The 19,565-nt window shown below is 33.2% G+C and overlaps 1 protein-coding gene and 1 long non-coding RNA gene across 5 annotated transcripts in view; one reads left to right on the top strand and one right to left on the bottom strand.

Annotated features, from left to right (window-relative positions):
• The window catches only part of LOC148618938 (very long chain fatty acid elongase 1-like), a 22,821-nt gene extending 5,769 nt beyond the window's left edge, over positions 1–17,052 (bottom strand). Inside the window, exons 1-4 of one of the 4 annotated variants that reach the window (XM_088578340.1) lie at positions 16,976–17,020; positions 10,941–10,993; positions 4,961–5,038; positions 1,407–1,552 (exon numbers count right to left, since the gene is read on the bottom strand). In XM_088578340.1, the coding sequence (XP_088434466.1) occupies positions 1,407–1,550 (144 nt within the window). In that variant the 5' untranslated portion in view covers positions 1,551–1,552; positions 4,961–5,038; positions 10,941–10,993; positions 16,976–17,020. Of the gene's footprint in view, positions 1–1,406; positions 1,553–4,960; positions 5,039–5,128; positions 8,031–10,940; positions 10,994–11,363; positions 11,385–16,975 lie in introns of those variants that run through there. The other 3 variants (XM_088578341.1, XM_088578339.1, XM_088578342.1) reach the window with 3 other exon arrangements.
• On the top strand, positions 9,072–19,564 carry LOC148618939 (uncharacterized). Its single transcript, XR_015921499.1, has 3 exons — positions 9,072–9,803; positions 14,934–15,083; positions 16,946–19,564. It is a non-coding gene; the product is annotated as an uncharacterized LOC148618939 (long non-coding RNA).
• Position 19,565: the final 1 nt, after the last annotated feature.

A 19,565-nucleotide genomic window follows, 5' to 3' on the forward strand; every position in this document is an offset into this window, starting at 1 on the left:
TCTAAATTACCTAGTAACATGCAAAATAACATATGGTGTTCTTGCTAAATACAAAGTTTTATGAAATTCTGTTGGGTAGTTTTAAAGGAATTGCAATGACAACCTGACACATGATGATTTTCAGTAAAAATCAAAGTTCAAAGGGGCATCACTCCCATAAAAATTAAAGAATCAAAATTTCCTGATAATATGCATGTCAACATTATGGTGTTCTTGCTACATACCAAGTTTTATGAAATTCATTTAAAAAGTTAGTGAGAAGTGGTGATGACAAGCTGATACATGATAATTTTAAGTAAATTTCTAAGTTTAAAGGGGCATAACTCCCATAAAAATTGGAGAATCACAATTTCCTGATGATATGCACAACACATATCGCGTTCTCTACATACCAAGTTTCAAAAATTTCTGTCGAGTAGTGTCAGAGGTGTTGTGATGACAACATGATACAGAATGATTTATGGTAAATTTCTAAGTTCAAAAGGGCATACTGTGAAAGTACCATTATTTGTTGGATACCAATTTTCGTGGTTTTCATGGTTAGGCCAAACCATGAAATTTGGTTCCAAATGAAAAAAAGATTTCCATTGATATGTATAAAGAAAACCTCAAAACCACATATTCATGAATCCACGAATTGGTGTTTCTTCCCTAATCCACAAATTAAAGTAGTTTCACAGTAATTCCCATAAAAATAGGAAAATAAAAATTTCCTGATGATATGCACAACTACATATGAGATTCTTGCTACATACCAAGTTTCAGAATTTTCTGTTGAGTAGTTTCAGAGGAGTTGTCAGGACAAGCTGCAGTGTTACGAATGGACAGACAGAATGACCCCTCCTAGAACTGCTTCTGCCTTTGGTGACACAGGTGAAAAAAAAAAGAGTGAAATTCTGATTTGCCAGACTAACAGACAGAAGCTAAGTAGTTAACCTGTAGGGAAGTAGTAAACTACTGGTAGAGTGATATATAGTAGATCTGAAAAAGGTTATTAGGTCTGAGAAGGCGACACAGATCTTTTGTGCTACATTTCACCAAGCAATTGCTCAATCAGCAATTGGTAAAAGCATTAAGTACTTGAGGACTGACAAGTTAACAAACTCCTACATAAAGCAGACTATTGCCTGAACCTTGTTGTCAATTGTTAAATTATTTGATTACAATAAGAAAAGCATTTTAAAATAGTTCCAATACATTATTTCAGTTAGATAAAATATGGGACAAAAATTAAATGAAGTGTTACAGTAAATTTGAAAAATGATATGTCCTATGTTATTAATATTTCAATAAGTGAATCATTTTCACTCAATATTATGAAACACTAGTACCTACCGGTACATATATTTTTTCATAAGTCCACAACAAATTTACAACCAATTCATGACAACTGCTGAATTACTTACAGGTCTCAACTGTAAAGGGGAGGTAACTCTTTGCCAGGCAGGAGATAACATGATCATTATGAGGTAGATGCAAAATAAAGGGAAAGACTTCAGGGTTACGGTCACACCCAGGAATGTCTGGATTCCTACAGCTGTTAGGGCCATATCTGAAAAAGAATAACATGATCATTGCAGGTATTTTTTTATAATCAAAATACACTTTTAAGGTTAATCAAACCTAATACAGTGAGCATCTTTTTTGGTCATCTTGCAAATTCATACAGAAATATGAACAGTATATCTGGTAGTTTTTGTGGGGTGCTTATTTTCACATGTTTTAACTGTTTGTCTAACACTGCAAAAATAAATTCCCCAAATTTATATTTACTCTGGGATTAAGTACCTAATACAACACTCATAATCCACTAAAATTTTACACCCACCAAAATAGCCTGCCACTTCAAATGACCATACAATGCTTGTGTTATCTTTAAATAGCTTTAAAAGAATCTTGGACATTAAACTTCATAGAGCAAAATTACAAATATTTATTATAAAAAGACTCTTATTAAAGAGGAGATAATTGTAGGGAAGATGTTCTATAAAAATGTAATGGGAATATAAGTTTATGAAAGAGTAATCAAATGTACCAATATTCAAGTGGAAATCAAAACACTAGACAGAAAATATCACCCAAAAGAATTTTGCCACGCTAACTTTGCTTTTAAAATGTGGCATGTCATCAGATAAGTATCTAATGAATTTTGCATAAATTTTATTGACTAGTTTTTGAATTGTGCTGAATATAAGGAAAATTCCCATAAAATCTCCAATATTAAGGCTAACAAAATAAAGTAGAATTCTCTGTTAAGTTTAATTTGTGCATTTGCTGCTGTAGATTTGTCACTAAAATCAGCCTTTTCATTATTATTCTAAATTACTGATAAATGGCATGAATTATAAGACACAAGCACATGTTAAACAGGAAAACTTAGATGGCTGTGGTCGGTCATTTTTTACATAGTGTTCAAAATTGTGCTTATGAGAAGAAACACCCTCAAAATCCCCCCTCCACACACACACATGTACAAATTAAGTTTATTGACCTAATCTTTGTTTTTGAAAATAAAATTCTTCAGTATGTTCACCCAACACCATAAAATATGGCAAACCTATAGACAAAAAATATTAGGTATGGCTTATCTTAATCTGCTTAAAAATATGATACACCCATCCATTAGTTTTGATATTTAAAGTACCATCACTCTATATAAACAGAAATAAATACAAATCAAAGACTGAAGTCTTCAAAGTCACTAATTGTCAAATATTCTATGCCATTGATTTTGGTCTGCTTTCAACATCCAGGCAAATTCAATGCTCTACTAAACTTAACTCCAAATTAATCAATGATTTTCTCATTTTCACCATAAACCCTGCTGTAGATATATGTATGGACTTGGTTTAGAGTTAAAAAAAAATCCATATTTTTTGTGAGCTGAAACTTGAAGATTGATTGATAGTATGTATACATTCATGTTCTTTTCCATTTCACATTTTTTGATATATTGTATATTTGAACATTACTAGCAAAATAAGTGTATTTCTTTTTCTAAAATATACTTGACATTTTAGAATGTTTTAAAAGCTTACGTTGGTTTTAAAAGCTCATTAGAGCTTGGGTTGTAATGTTTTATATGTACCAACTTTACTTCAGGATTTTGAACTTTGAACTTTGTTGTGTAATGCAACAGTTTGTCTGCTAAGATGGCAAACTTCGAACAAAGTTGTGATATGCTCTGTTTAAAATTGGGTGACTACATAACCATGATGACCTGAATGTTTCTCAATCAAAACAACTCAGAGACTAGGTCAGTGTCCTAGCTAGGGCAAAATGGAGGGGCGCCACGCGCCACATCCCTCTGCCCCTACTGAGTACCCCTAAGTGCCCATTTACAATTATCTGAATGGCCCTTTAAGATTTCCACTCTTGTTAATAAATTACCCCAAGCCAATTAAGAAGTGTCATCTTCATTGAATACATTCTGTCGTAATTAACCCTCAGGTAAAGCTCAGGTAATTATCGATGATCAATCGGCTGACCAGGGTTATTGGATAATGATTGACAAGTAGAAAATGAATCCCGATTGGATCTATAACAATTTTTTGGACAGCCAATCATTGTTTAATAATTAATTTCTACTGCACAATTAATTATACAAATATTTTCAAGTTAACAGGTCTAAATTATGTAGAACAAGCGGTGTACACAATTGCATGTTACCTCGCTTATAGTTTCAACATTTTTAAAATGTTCTACATCTTCAACAGTAAAGGACATTTTCCGTAAGTTTGTAATTGCAATAGTTATAGGAAATGATATTCGTTCTACTTACTTATGGTTTTGATATTTGATTGGAGCAATATTGAATATTTGTAACATTTCATGCAACATATTACCTCATAGTATGTGGTAAATGTAAAGAATCTGTTACACTTTATCACTGACTTGAGAAAATATGTTGCTGCTCTGCTCGAACATAGACAAATATTGTCCACACAATATCCAGATAATATTGAAACTAAATTCTAACTCTTTCATTGGGGAATAAAAAGCCTCAGTAATACATTTCCGACTTATTCACCTCTATTAATATGTATTATATAAGATGTATCTGTTTTCTAAAAGCACTTGGTCGTCTGAGAAAGGTCTTTCAATACAATAAGGGTGTCATGCATATATTAATCATGCAGTCAAATTTACTCAGTTGGCAAATTATGATGTGACCTTCATTTTCAGAAGTTGGCAGGTAAGCAATAAGAATACAAATTATTGAGTCTGACTTAACACAAACATACAAAAGCAATGTCCCTTTTTTGTTGAAAAAAAAAACATGTTATACATTAAAGTGCCCTCTTCCCTGTGCCCCTCTATTTTCAAATCCTAGCTAGAACACTGTAGATGTTTCTCAGCTATATTACAGAAAGTTCAATGCTAACTGATCATTTCATCTTTTAATTTAAAGTTCCTGCTCTCATACAAGTAAAAAACACATGTAGTACACATGCATGCCATTATAGCACTGTACTTAGCAGTGCCATGATTTCTTAGCACTGTGTTATCAGTAATTAATTTTAATTAAAATGCAATATTGGCCAGTAAGCAGCATGCTATTTAAAAATTGTGGGGAGAACAATGACACATGTATACATACGGTATTTAAGAGGTACATTTTGATCTCGTATGTAGCAAAAATTGACAGTTCCATGGCACTGATCAGCAGCATAAGGTGGTGTAGTAATATATAACTATGCAAATCATACCCAAATGTACAGTACTGAAATTTTGAGTGCAAGAAGTTGCCAACAATATTAGTGACTTAATTAATTAGAAACTATGAGTGGCATACATGTATATTCAACCAAAAATGTTAGTCTAATAGTCCAATGATGTAGACACATGAATATTGTAATACCATAATAAAATAAATATGCCAAAAGATGGTTGAATGAAAACATCTCAGTAAGTTCCAAAAGTAACATTTTAAATGCAACCAACAGAATAAAATTTTTACCTGCTTGGAATGGATATTTCTCTTGTTCTACTGTCTAGCACATCTCATATAAATGGTAAACTGTAACATCAGCTGCCACTGAAACAAAAAAACTACATGTACAATTAGATGTAACAAGCTAAAACATACACCTGTTGTATCTAAAATCAATACGTGATAACATCATACCATACACCAAATTCTATGTAATAGAACTTTTATTCCAAATTGTAATGAACTTCATATAGGAAAATCATTCGTTCACACCCATTTGACTGTAGAATACCTGTACATATTTGGAACATATCACATGTACCTTAAAACATTTTCTATAGTAATAATTCATGTATATCACTGAATTTAAAGTCTATGCACCTAACCTAAGGTTAATAGAGCATTTAACCGAATACTGAATTAAACTTTTTAATAAGAAGATACAAAACTATGTGTCTACAAGCTATGACAGGTGTGAAACAGATGTTGGGAGTCCTTTTATTTTATTTTACACATTTGATTTTAAAACCTACCTTTCTCTTGAACTTTTATGATTTTTGATGATTCTCAAAGATGAACATTATATAATATTTTTTTCTAGCTAATATTGCCATTCATATTTATCTGATCTCATGTTTGCAGGGAAAAATCGGACACTTAAGTGTAAAAATGATAAAGAGTTTACAAAATTTCATAACTATTTTTCATATCAAAAGTGCACAACTCCAACCCTATAAAAAACACTTTCATGGACCTGACAATAAGGTAAATTTAATTATTTCTAATGGTTTTAAGATATAAGGTAAAAAATCATCATCAAATTTTAGCTTACTAGGGCAATAACATCTGAGTAATCATACAACATCTGTGGGGAGTTAGGTAGAGCTCTTCAAGATGCTTTTTTTTCAGAATCTCTTAAGTTTTAAAGACTTGTGTAGCAAAAAGCAACTTTTATAACTCCTGGGCATGTTCTATTCTCAATTAGCATATTGCTGGCCATTGGTTATGGATATAATTTTTAAAGCTAATATCTCAAGGATTTCAGTTAAATTTACAAGCTATCTTTGGTCTTGGTGAGCTGAAAAGTGGGGTAATGTTCAAAACAGTAAATTTTGTAAATCATGAATTAGATTAAGAAGAAAATATGAGACAAAAAATAATCAAAACCTTTTAAATGCAATAAAAGACATACAGTATACCAAGGTTAAAATGAGAGTCCTGGATTTTTCAAGTTTCAAAACAATGCTCCACTTGAAATCCAATTATAATGGTTGAAGGATAAGGATTTAGGTCAATGAAATTTCATAGGTCTTAGGTAATATATTGAGGGTCCAACACCTCAGACCATCAATAATTCAAACCCCAGTGATACAACAAACAGGAAGTTGACATGAGATCAAGCTAGAAGTCTCAAACTCAGCACTTATACTTAAGGCTAACTACAAACAAGTCCACTGCACTTGCCAATATTTACAGAAGTCCTATCAAAGAAACAAAGACAGCAAGGAAAGATTGAATTAACAATACAACTATTATGCTGTAGCTGCATAACAAATTTCAAATCATGCCCATGAAGGACTAGTACCTAGACACATTAGAATAGAGGAGATCCTCAAAATCTTGTTATTCAAATGTTTTTAGTGCAGGGGTAAAAATTGGGAAACACAAGCTGGTAGCCCAGACCTAATTTTTGCTTAATATTTTTTATATGGTCAACTAAATTTTACCAAAGGAACAGTAGCCAAGCTCAAAATCTAATAGCCATTAGTCCATGGGTTGGAAGGGTCCACCGTGCCCCCATCCCCCAACTCATCAATTTCATGGTGATTTGTAGATACCTTTATATCTCCCATTACCAAATCAATTTGTCGCCAAAGAATATTCTTGGATTGTTTATCAGTAAATTCAGTATAAGCCTATATTTGTACCCCACTGGGTCAAAAAGCCAAGATTTTTGTGGCTCAATTGCCTGAAGGTCTATGCCTTCTTGGGACAGCATGTGTAATCAAACTGAACCGATTTAGGTATCATCATGTACTTCAATGTCTCAGCTTTACAATGTTGTCAAGAAATTTGCGAGCTTTGGAGTAAAATGCAGAGGTCATGTTTTTTTCGAAGGATCAAAAATCACAACATTAGTACTATGCAGGATGATACCCCAAGGAACATTCATACCAAGTTTGGTTCCAATTGGTCAGAGGAGAAGACTTTTGAAAGAAATAGTATGTATTTTATGTAGAAAATTAAGTTATCTATAGAATGATACCAAATATAAGCAATACATGTAGAGTTGAATTTATGTGACTTTTTACAGAAAAATAAAAAAAATCCCATTTGTTTGCTTTTTTTAATAAATTCTGACTACAAAAATTGCTACAAGTCATCAAAATAAAATAAAAGTATCAATTAAGACAATACTAAACAGAAAATACCAAATAAAACATTTTTTTATTGAAGCATAAATACTTTAGGGGTTTAGAAATTGAAATATATGTCAGTTTAAGTGATTTTAAAGTTGGGTACGGGTACATTTTTTAAAATTTTACTCCAAAACCCTGAGAGTTATCACAACATTCTTGATACCATTGTAAAGCTGAGACATCATGATTGGGTTACACTATGAAACGATGTATGGTAGTACGGGACAGTTCATCTAGGTGTTATTATGTAGGATAGAGGATCAAATTAATGATGCATGTCACAACAAATCAATATTATACGTCTCAGAATGTGACGACTCTATTCACTACACTGCTCCATCGGATCAAATTGATACAGGGAAGATAACGTAAACTTATAGAAGGATCTGAAAAATTCCCAATGTTAGAACTGTCAAATTTCATACATCGTGTACTAAGTTACAGCCCTAGATTAATCCTACGAGGAGGAATCATCATTTTTTATAGCCTAGCTGGCCAAGTGGTCTGGGGCGCTGGACTTAGTGCAGGCGGTGTTGTCATAGATGTCACAGCGGTACGAGTTCGAGTCCCGTGGAGGGAACGACAAAAATTTGCTTCGCAAATTTGACAGTTCTAACATCGTTGGGAATTTTTCAGACCCTTCTATAAGTTTACGTTATCTTCCCTGTATCAATTTGATCCGATGGAGCAGTGTAGTGAATAGAGTCGTCACATTTTGAGACGTTGTGTATATATATATTATTGTGGTTATATGTATATATATAAAGAAGAAGTTCAAAGAATCAAAAAACCAACAAAAATGGATTTTTGCCTCAGTGAGGTATAAAAAAAGCGCAAAAATACAAAAATGATTCAGTTTATTCTTTGGCATAAAAAAATCATAAATAGGAGGTATAAGGGTACATGAAAATCATATTTTGGTTGATAAGTCACAAAGTGGGGAGTGCACAGGGGTTTATCACAGCCCATGTACTACATGGGTTACTGGGCAACTGCTACTTTTTGTCCCTGTAGTGTAATTTTTTTCATTGCTATACTTTCATAAAACGGTGCAGGAAAAATTATAAGAAAGTTATATATATTTTTAAGGTCAATTCTGTACTAGATATATATAAATATGAGTCATTTGTACAAGCTAAAGAATTGTATTTGCTGTACAATGACATTTGTTATCAACTGCTTCCAAATGATATCAACTGTGCAGATTATAAATATCACAATTCATGCTTTTTCACATCTTTAAAACACATGTTCCAAATCTTTACCAGGATATTCAGAAAAACAAAGCTGAAGTACATGATAAATTGTGTCATTTTCCATATCAGACTCATAAGAAATCCGATGTCAATATCAAGTTAATGGCTAATAATGGGTGTACGAAATGCCATTGCACAATCTATAAAGATATGTGCAATGAGGCTCTTACAGAACTTATTCCATACATTCTAAAATTCAAATTTAATGGATGTGACAGGACAATATATTAACTATTAAAAGCAGTATACAAACAAAAAGAAACATGGCATATGTTTACAAAGCACATAAGTGTGTAAATGCTTATAAAACTCAGGTCATAATTTATCTGATCAATTTGAACATATAAAAGTATTTCCTGCTCCACATAAATATGTCCTGGATAATATAGAATTTAATATTAATCATGTAATTGTGTGTTAAATCATAACATTATGTTGTAACTTCCTGGATCATATAATTCCATAACTCATTCAAAAGATAATACATATAGTAAATAACTAGAAAACTTGCTGATACTGCCTTCTCCTCTGTCCAGAAACCATAAAGGAAACCCCATAAGTGATTTAAGACATTCAGGTGGAAAAAAATAAATAAATGTGCTCAATGGTATCATGTAATAAAAAAAATTGTGAAAGTTTCATCAATTCCATTCAGCAATCTTAGAACATGGTTCCCTACAACTGGTTGACTAATGACAAAGTCCATATTTTGCACCAGGAAATAAAAAAAGTCATTTAGATGGAAAAACCAAATAGATAAACAATGGCATCATGTGATAAACAATTCATGGACGTTTCATCAAAATCTATTCAGTGGTTTTAAGTTTTAAAGGAGTTGCAGATCAGAAGACCAATGTCAAAGTCCATGCCTTGCATAAGGAAACCCAATAAGTCATTCAGATGGAAAAACAAAAGTATGAGGTGCACAATGACATCATGTTATTAAGAATTTGTGAAAGTCTCATCAAATTCCATTCAGTAATATAAAAAAGTTGAGGATTAGAACTTCAGGAGGAAAGGAAGGACAGCACGATCACTATATATCTCCTGCTATGCAGGGGTATAATGAATCATCGTTAAAAAAGACAATTCTAACATTTTAGGAGATCAATTCACTTAAGTGTTCTTTCCAAGCCAATACAAGACTGTGCTTTGTAGCACGAATTTGCAATTCTGGAGCACCATCTGTGATAGGTAAAATTGGTTTGGTTAGAATGTACTAATGGTATGTTGATAAAAACAAGAGGCTCCCAGGAGCCTGAATCGCTCATCTGGTTTAAGTTTGTCTTTCAAGGTCAATAAATTTAACATGGAGTTGTCCAACAATTTTGACTCAAGAAGATTTTGGTAGGACTTATCATAAGGATCATTTCAGCAATTTAAAGTTTCTTTCTATAAATCACAGTTTTCAAGATATTGACTGAAAACATCTTTCAAGGGCAATAACTTTACCAAGGAGTTACCTGACAACTTTGACCCCTGAAGAACTTTGAAAGCCTAATAATAAGGATCATTTAAGCAAATGAAAGAGTTTGGCCTAACCTAACGGTTTTGGAGGTATATGCGAAGAACTACTGCTTGACCCATAAATTGTATGTTCTTATTTTATTAATGGCGGCCATGTTTTTCAACAGATCTATAATCCCCATATCAATTCTATGCAAGATACGCCAAGGAACATTCATACTAAGTTTGGTTCCAATTTGTCAAGTAGTATCAGAGGAGAAGATTTTTGAAAAAAAAAAAAAAAAAAAACCATTAAAAATAGCAATAAATGTCGAAAAACGGCAATAACTTCAACATGGCTAAACAGATTACAACGCAAATTTGACCACAGATAGATCTCATCATGCCAAACACTTATACTTTGACAGAATTTGACTAAACTTCACGATTTTGGAGATATATGCAAAAAACTACTGTCTGACCCCTATGTTCTATTTTTAGTAACAAAGGATAAATAAAATCACCAAATCAGTTCTATGCAGGACACCCGAAGGAACATTCATACCAAGTTTGGTTCCAATTGGTCAAGTAATGTCAGAGGAAAAGAGTTTTGAAAAATTGTTAAAGACAATGATGGCCGTGTCCGATGGATGCCAAATGATGGCTGTGAGCTAAAAACAAGCTGTGATTTTCCAGTGAGCTATATTCATGAAAATAACACTTCATTACATGTTTATGAGACAATTGTCATCTTTTACCTGATATACTTCAATCCAATCCAATCTTGAAGGATACCAAAATACACTGTTTAAAAATTCAAATTTTATATAATCCTAATAAATTATCATTGAAGATTTTAAAAAATTATAAATAATCCAATCTTACCAGAAGTTATTCTCTAAATCACAGTAATGTTCCTGAATTTTGCATAATGGTATCTGAAAACACAAGTACATGTACAGACATGTACATTTTTTATTTAACATATTTAAGTACATAAGTAAAAAATTAAGGAACTAAATTACAAGCCATAAACAATCATTTAAATTGAATTGTGCTTTTAGGTGCACTGTCAATACACAAACTACCACAAAAGTAGATTTTATATATAAACTTAGTATTATTATTATTGAGTCTGACATTTAAATCTACACATGATATGCATACTGAATATAAATTTTAAATATTGCTATTTCTATTTGTATCACTAGAAATACAAACATCCAAATTGTTATCTAAGGAGATTAAGAATCTAAAAATATAAAAATCCATATAGTGATTTTGCATTAAAGTTACTAATTATCTGACCTGAAACGTTGGTTCTGCAGACACTTAATCCTATTTTGTAAGTGTTGCCAGCAGTAGCACATAGTTACATCTGTAATATATGCTATCTTAAGACAGATGGTGTAATTTTTATCAGCTGAAAGTGTTTTTCTTAATGTCAAACCCCAATAGGGACACACACTAATAGACTCTGAGTAAAATTTAGGAAAGGGAGATACCTTAACATGTGATAAACCAGAAGTAATTTTATACACAGAACTAGAGGCTCTAGAAAGCCTGAATTGTTCACCTGGCAAATAAATAGTCTATTTAGCTATCTAAAGCTGGACTCTTGGCCATATTGTACTGTTCTCACAAGAATTATTTAATCAATAGAGAGCATCTTACTGATCTTAGCTATCCACCAAGTTTTCATATCATATAATAAATCTCTCATAGTCATTTTTGGACTCTTCAAGGGTAGTAACTCCAACACTGAACAACAGATCTTCATGAAAATTTTGGTACAGGTGCATTTCATCATGCTGACCAATTTTATCCCATGAGAATTTGGCTAAACCTATTGTTTTAAGTCATTTCCACAAATCCTCAATTTTTAAGTATCAGTGGCCATAATTTTTGACAGATCAAAAATTTCCATCTTATCATTGTGTGTGGAGATTTGGGATCTTATAAAAAATACTGCTTTCTTAGGTGCCCCATTGAAAGAAAAGATCAACATATGAGATTCAGTCTGGTAATCTCCAAACCAATTTTGCATATATTTCGTATATTCATCTCATTAAGTGAATTCGTCCCTAACTTTTTCAAGTTTTCTAGATGTTGTTACTTTCATTTTTAGCATTTAAAATAACATATACATGGTTTATTCTGGTCTTTAACAAGAGACTCCCAGAGCCTGAATTGCACAACTAGTTTTTGCCTTTCAAGGGCAATAGCTCTAACCAGGAGTTGTCCGAAGATTTTGAGTCCATTTAATTCATTGGAGACATTTGTAAGCAATATAATAAGGACCATTTCAGCAATAGAAAGCTATTGGCCAAACCTAACGAATTTGGAGATGTATGCAAAAATCTGCTGTCTGACCCCATTGTTCTATTTTTAGAAATAGCAGCCATGCTTTTTAATAGATCAAATATCCAAACAGTCATTTTGTTAAGGATATCCTATAAAAAACTTTCATTGAATTCTGTATAGTAGTTTCTGGGAAGAAGATTTTTTTAAAGTTATAACATCAAAAACAGCAAAAAACGTACAAAAAGGGCAATAACTTCAACATGGGTCAACAGATTTCTACCAAAATTTAGCCTCAGATAGATCTCATCATGCTGAATACTTTTACCCAGTCAAAATTTGGTTAAACCTAACCGTTTTGGAGATATATGCAAAAATCTGCTGTCTGACCTCTACGTTCTATTTTTAGTAACGATGGCCATGTTTTTTAACAGATCAAAAATCCAAACAGTCGTTTTGTGCAGGATACTCTAAGAAACAATTATCATAACTTTCATCCAGATCCATTCAGTAGTTTTAGAGGAAAAGATGTTTGAAAAAATTGTTGACGACAACGGCAACGAACGCCAAGTGATGGCAATAGCTCACATGGCCTATGGCCAGGTGAGCTAAAAATATGTTGCCAGAAATAGCTGCCAATTTTCAGGAAGTCATTATAATGAAACCAGCATATACATTTAGATGCAAAAAATACATTCACGTATGTGCATGCATCAGAGAAGCTGATATGAGGGAGGGTTTTTATTAAGAAGTTCATTATTGAAAAAAAACCAACTTAGTCACAAAATCTGGACTAATATGGGTCAAAGCATGTGCATATGAACTGAAAAGACCATTTTCTTCATCCTGCTATTGGTACTATATTCAGACTTTCTATTTTCTTATCTTTTATCCCACCAAAACATGTTTTCTCCTGACATAAAGTATGTAAGTCTCGTTATGAGACTCTGTGGTTTCACAAGAAGGGGTCCTACATGTAGTCTACCATTCAAAATAAGATCTATCATTTACAGAGCACTGAGTTCAGTATTACAAGCAAAACATCTTTTTGTGTAAAGAATACCAATAAAAAATTACAAATATCTATTTGTACATGAGAGAGTTAAGAAAAACATAATATAGAAGATTTCGCATTGTTATATATGTTTTGCGATCCTTGAAGTAAACAATAAAATGCAGATGGGTCTTCAGTTTTAAATACATTCTACATCAGAAATTCTGGTAAGGAAAATGGAACTAGAACAAGACTTACATACTCTTTTGGAAGAAGAAACAAAAGACAATGGCATGGCAGTGTAAACTAAAGCCAGCCATTCTATTTTTTTATTCAAACTGTTTTAGCAAGTATTACCGGCAGATGAGGAATGAGACAGGCTAAGTTAAAATTAGCTGAATTGTCAAATGCAGGAAATGCTTTATATAGCATTTTCATGACCTGAACCAGAATTGTGCTAAAGGTCTCACTAACCACTTCCGGGTCAAATGGCCACCCTCCGATGTAGTACAAAAAACACACTGAACCTAGACATATGCATTGTAAGTGCATTATTTGTGTGTATTATAATTAAAAGTAGTCAAAATAAAGCTGAGAATGTGTACAGGTAAAAATGTGGATTTTCAGTACCATTTATTCAAGTAAATTTTGTGAAGAATTTCTACAATCATTGTACCATTAGCATAATGATTTTGGAAGCCTTATTTTCCAACCTTTGCAATGGTATGCAACTTTAAGATGTCATTTGTCCTGGGAATTCACAGTGAAACTTTGAAAATTACTTTTTTAACATGTAAAGTAATGGAAACGTTAGAAGTGTTTAGTGAGACCAAAGGCTACAATTTTTTAATTGTTTTTAAAAAACTTTCTTCCTACTCCTCTGTTCCATTTTTAGCTCACCTGGCCATAGGCCATGTGAGCTATTGCCATCACTTGGCTTCCACTGTCGTCATCGTCGTTAACAATTTCTTCAAACATCTTCTCCTACGAAACTACTGAATAGATTTGCATGAAACTTATAACTGCTGTTCCTTAGAGTATCCTGCACAAAATGACTGTTTGGATTTTTCAATTTTTCAATAACAACCAAAGATTCAGAAATTAGTCAGTTACAGGTGCAATATAATGATGCTACACAACAAATACAATCTTTGGTAAATAGTGTTTTACCCTAATCACCAAAATCTCTTAATCTCTTTCCATTATGTGAATACATGCCCTGTAAAAGTACTACTTAAGCTTGATAGTTGAACATTTGAGCATACTAAAACAACATTTAGTTTTTATAGTAAATACCTTCTCTATTATGCATTCTACATTTGCAATTCATCATGGACCCAATGAATTCTTAACTGAATGTTGTTAAATTTTTTTTTTCATTGTTATTTCTGCCGGATGGTTTCTATCAGGCTACTGCTGAATTGACTGTGATTAAAAGAATAAGACCAGTTTTGAATGTCTTCACAGAACATCACATCTTGTCCTATCAGGCTGACTGACAACTTCAAAACTACTGTTAGACTGTATTGATTAGAATAATAAAATGCAGACATTTTATTTATAGATAATTTTCTTATTTTCAGAAACAAGCCCAAGTTGTAAATAGTCAGTCAGATGAAGATAATAGTAGTCTTAAAAATGAAATTAACAAATTGACAGAAGAAAAACAACAGCTGACAGAGAGAATTTAAAAATCTAATAAAGAAAATCTGATGTCTATTGATAAACATTATGTAAGTTTTGCCATCATTAGGAAGTAGTTCAAATTTTTCATCAGTGTTTTCCCCAGTATTTGTGCTGTATTCAGCGTGCATGAAACAACATTAATGGGTCCCCTGTCGAAACCTGCCACTTCCTTTTTTTAATGTGTTTTTTTAAAATTGATCAGTTTGTTAAAAATGTATATTTGTACATTGCTGTTTATTTTTACAAGAATTATTTGTAGGTAAACATTTAACCTCTTTTCTTCTTTTACAGTAATTATAACTTTAATACCATTTTTTATTTTTCCTTTTTACAAAAAAATTTAAGATATTCTATCAAATTCTAATAAGTAATTCTTCATAAATATTTCCTCTAATTCATACACACCCAGTATTCTTCAAATTTTTGCTGACAGCAGACCCTTGGAAATTACAATTTTTCATTTGTTTTGGAGCCTCAATGGCTCATTTGAATGTGATATTCATTTAAGAGCAATCTCTATTAAACTCTTTTTCTAGTCTTAGTAACTTTCAATATATCTATTTATTAGAATATTATCTAATCAGGTACATGTAATAGACTACTCTGGTCTTACTATTCATGTTTCCAAAAATTTTCAGGAAGTGGAGTTAACCCAAGAAAAAACATAAATCTTATTGTTGTTATTTAAAGTTGGCACAATAGTTGTTTTGTTTGTTTTTACATGTAAATATTATGTTTATATGTATTTTATTCATGACAAAAACCCCAATCATGATTTACAAAAAAAATATTCTGTTGTACTATTTTTAGACTTGGGGGATTTTAGGATCTATTTCTTAACTAATTTTCCCACCAAAAAACGTGCTCTTGATACACAACAACATGGCAATGTAAACAAAAGACGGCCATTTCTTTATCTTTTCGAAGTGTTTTGGAAGTATCTGGTGGAATAAATATTGTTTAGGAATTTAATATGTTCTTTTAAAAGGAAAATCAGCTTCTTAATGTTGAAAACATCATGTGATTGTGCAATTATTCAACTTCGCATTTATAAATAACCACATGCTTTTGGCCACGGTTGAGTGAATTTTTACCATGGTCAGTTTTGATTGGTTCAGTATCAGATATTAACATCTGATCGACACCTTCATTTAAAATTAATTTGTGGCCAGGTGGGGTGACTGATAAAGAGTCTTGTCGGCAATGTCATAGGCTTCAGACACCTGTGCGGTCACACAGTGATCAACTGACCATAGCCTGTTTACTGCTCATAACCTTGTAGGATACCATAAATGACTTCGGGGCACACACGTTTCCTGTCATAATTGACTTTTAATCCTCAAATTTAAGTTTATAGCACTGGTAGCAAGATAGCACAGAACCGATCTCAATAGTGCAGCACTCAATCGTGATAGCGCTGTAAAGCGCAGCGCTTTAAGGGCTTGGAGAGAACACTGTTCAAGGGCAATAAACTGAATTCTATTTATGAGACTTTCTGTTTCATTCTTGATAAGATTATATCCATTATTTGCTGGTGCAGGGATTCGTACTACAGTATGTATGGAATTCAAACTCCAACGACTGAGTTTGAAAATATCATATATGTTTTCAACTAGTTTTAGCTTCAACTGATTTAAAACATCATTCAGAACTTTAGGGCCATGTTTCAGTATAAAATTCCTAAATCAGCTATTAAGCGATTTGGGTGCAAGGAATTCAGTATGGGTACAGGTTAAACATTTTGTGGTGTACCAATTTGTGGTGAAACCAAGGCCATATTTGCCAAAAGCCATGATAAAGAAAAAGTCTTCGGAAATAGACAAATTTCGGTCCCCATGCTATTGCTTTGAGTTAATCATAGTGGCTTGGTTTATGGATAAACTAGCTATTCTAAATTATCCTTTTGCAGGTGGAGGCATACTTAAATGTTTATTATTACCTGTATAGTGGTTGAGTGGATACAGCAACCGCATGCAGACGCCGGGAAGTGTCGATAAGTAAGCCCATAAGAAGTCCCGAAAGGTTTGCTGGAGTAAAGTGTGCATTTTACTAATTCGTGACAGGTTTTTCACTTCCTTTTTAAAATGATTGTTGTATTTTCCAGAACCGTTTTTTTTTCCTTTTTTTTGTGGGTGTGTATTTAATTCTTTGTGCTCAAAATGCGGAACAACTCATAAACTGAAGTACTGTATAGTTACGCCTAAGAATCATGCATAATATTATCCACTGTGATTTGCTCTGCTTCGTGTCTCTTTTGAGTATGGTCACTGTGTTTATTGAAAACATCATCAATGATACTTGTATCAATTTATAACTTTTGGTTATCTGTACATTAAATTTTACATTGTACAATTCACTGCCCTGTAGTGCGCTAAATTAGCAAATAAAGAATTTGTTTGTTTGTTTTGTTTATTGGATTCAGAAGTAGATATAGGTTACAGACCACCAATTCAACCAATGAGCATTTGGAACGTAGGCAAAAATAGTCCTACGCAGAAATTACCCCTGTTCCTCATAGTGCTGTGAAAAAAGTTCTCATCTTATGTAAAAAATTTAAACAGTTTCTGAAAGGAAAAACATTTCTGTACATTTTATAGGTGCATTTTGCTTCTTGTGATGTGAAGCCTAATCTCCATAATGATTTCTAAATATACCCCTATCTTGTGAAAACACTGGGATTTCCCATGCTATTTATAGACCCTTCACTTCCGGTGGCCAGTAGTGCACTGCAAGTCTGCTAACCCCACATGCCATTCTGAGGATTGTGAGCTGACATATGTAGAATCATGCTGATATATAGTCCTCTGCAGGTTAAAGTTAAGGTAAAGTCCAGAGAAGCCATTGAATATTGTGAAATTAGCATAGAAGCCTATGGGAAGTGGAATTAGTGGTTTTTAGCCTATAATATCATATAAGTTATTGTAAAATTTTAAAATATAGTGCCCAGAAACCATCCAAATGGCCAACAAATAGACGATGTTTCAAAAGATGAAAGTGTCAGTGACACGCAAGAGATATTTGCAGCTAAATAGTAGATGGATTTATATAAACTGTACGGGGGGGGGTCTCCCGCCAAAATTTGGTAACCATTCCATAAAAAAACGCACCTAGTATACCGGTATACAGATTAACTAGACAACATGGGCTTACCGGACTTAAATATAATAAAAACACATAATACATTATGTAACATACAGAGAAAGAGTAATTAAGGGAACCTAGATTCGAGCGGGAATCAAAATATATTTCAAGGATAACAGTAGCGGATCCAGAGTTTTAGGTAAAGAAGGGGGGCAAAAAAAATTCTTGACAGGATCACCGGTGAGGATCACGACGTGAGTGTTTTTCATGATTTGACACTTTGTCATTTTTTCATTTGTTTTCTAAGGGGGGAGGAGGCGGCCCCCCGGCCCCACTAGATCCGCCACTGAATAAATGCTAGAAAGGGGAAAAAATACACATAACGAAGAAAAAACTGGGAGCATGGACCAGGTGCACCGGTAAGGTAAGCGTCCTCTGTTCACCGGGCAGGGGCGGATACAAACACTTTGAAAACAGGGGTGCCAGCGCGGGTTACTCAGGAAAACGGGTGCTAGGACATTATTTGCCACTTTTGTCAAGTTAACATATAAAAATGACATTTTTTCCAACAAAAAGGGGTTTCCAATCCCCTGTACCCTCCCCTGGATCCGCCACCTCCGAGTAACTCATAAAATGTCACGTCTGGGGTAAGAAAGAGGAAAAGAAAGCTATAACACGGTGAAAAAATCGATTAATTTTCATGGTGCAGGTGGATACGCGATAACGATCCACGAGTTCACGATGACGACCATAAAACTTTTGTAGTGATTACTTTAAATCTTGACGTTGTAGCAACATAACTATGTTCCAGAAGCCTAATTGAAAGAAGTCTAGCACGGTACAAAAATCCTGCATAGTTTCGGCAAGCTCTGGTATTATGTATGAGTATTATGTATACGCAGGTGCTGAAGGGATGATGCTACAGGTGAAGGAAAGTTGACAATACGGAATGAAGGGTCATCGCGTTTTTTCGTATAGTTTGGTTATGAGTTTCCAATGATATTACATGTAAAACTGTCATATTTGCGAAGCAAATCTTTGGTCGTTATCTCCTCGGGACTCAGTCAGCGAGTTGTGAAGCACAAGCTGTTGAAAAACACGTACGCCTACTACTATGGACATATACAGAGAAAACAACATAAATATCCGTAGCACAGATTATATACATATATGATTTTCTTATGTAGAAAAACAGGGCAATAGCTTAAAAGACATGCAGAGCATAAAATATGTCTGTATATATCATGAGGCAGGTGTAAACTGTAGGAGGACGAAATTTAATGTATTGATATTCTTATGCCTTTTACAGTTTCACATTAACTACGATTTTAAAGAGGCAACTGGTTTATCTTTGGTTTCGTACCTGCACGTTTATACCTTTACATAGTTGATACTGGACGCTTTAAGTAAGAAGTGTGTGGCAATCGTAATAATTTTCACTCTTCCAT

Source organism: Perna viridis, chromosome 4 (assembly GCF_037379345.1).
Source record: "Perna viridis isolate PV_CMFRI_1.1 ecotype Kerala chromosome 4, ASM3737934v1, whole genome shotgun sequence".
NCBI classification, from domain to species: Eukaryota; Metazoa; Mollusca; class Bivalvia; order Mytilida; family Mytilidae; genus Perna; species Perna viridis.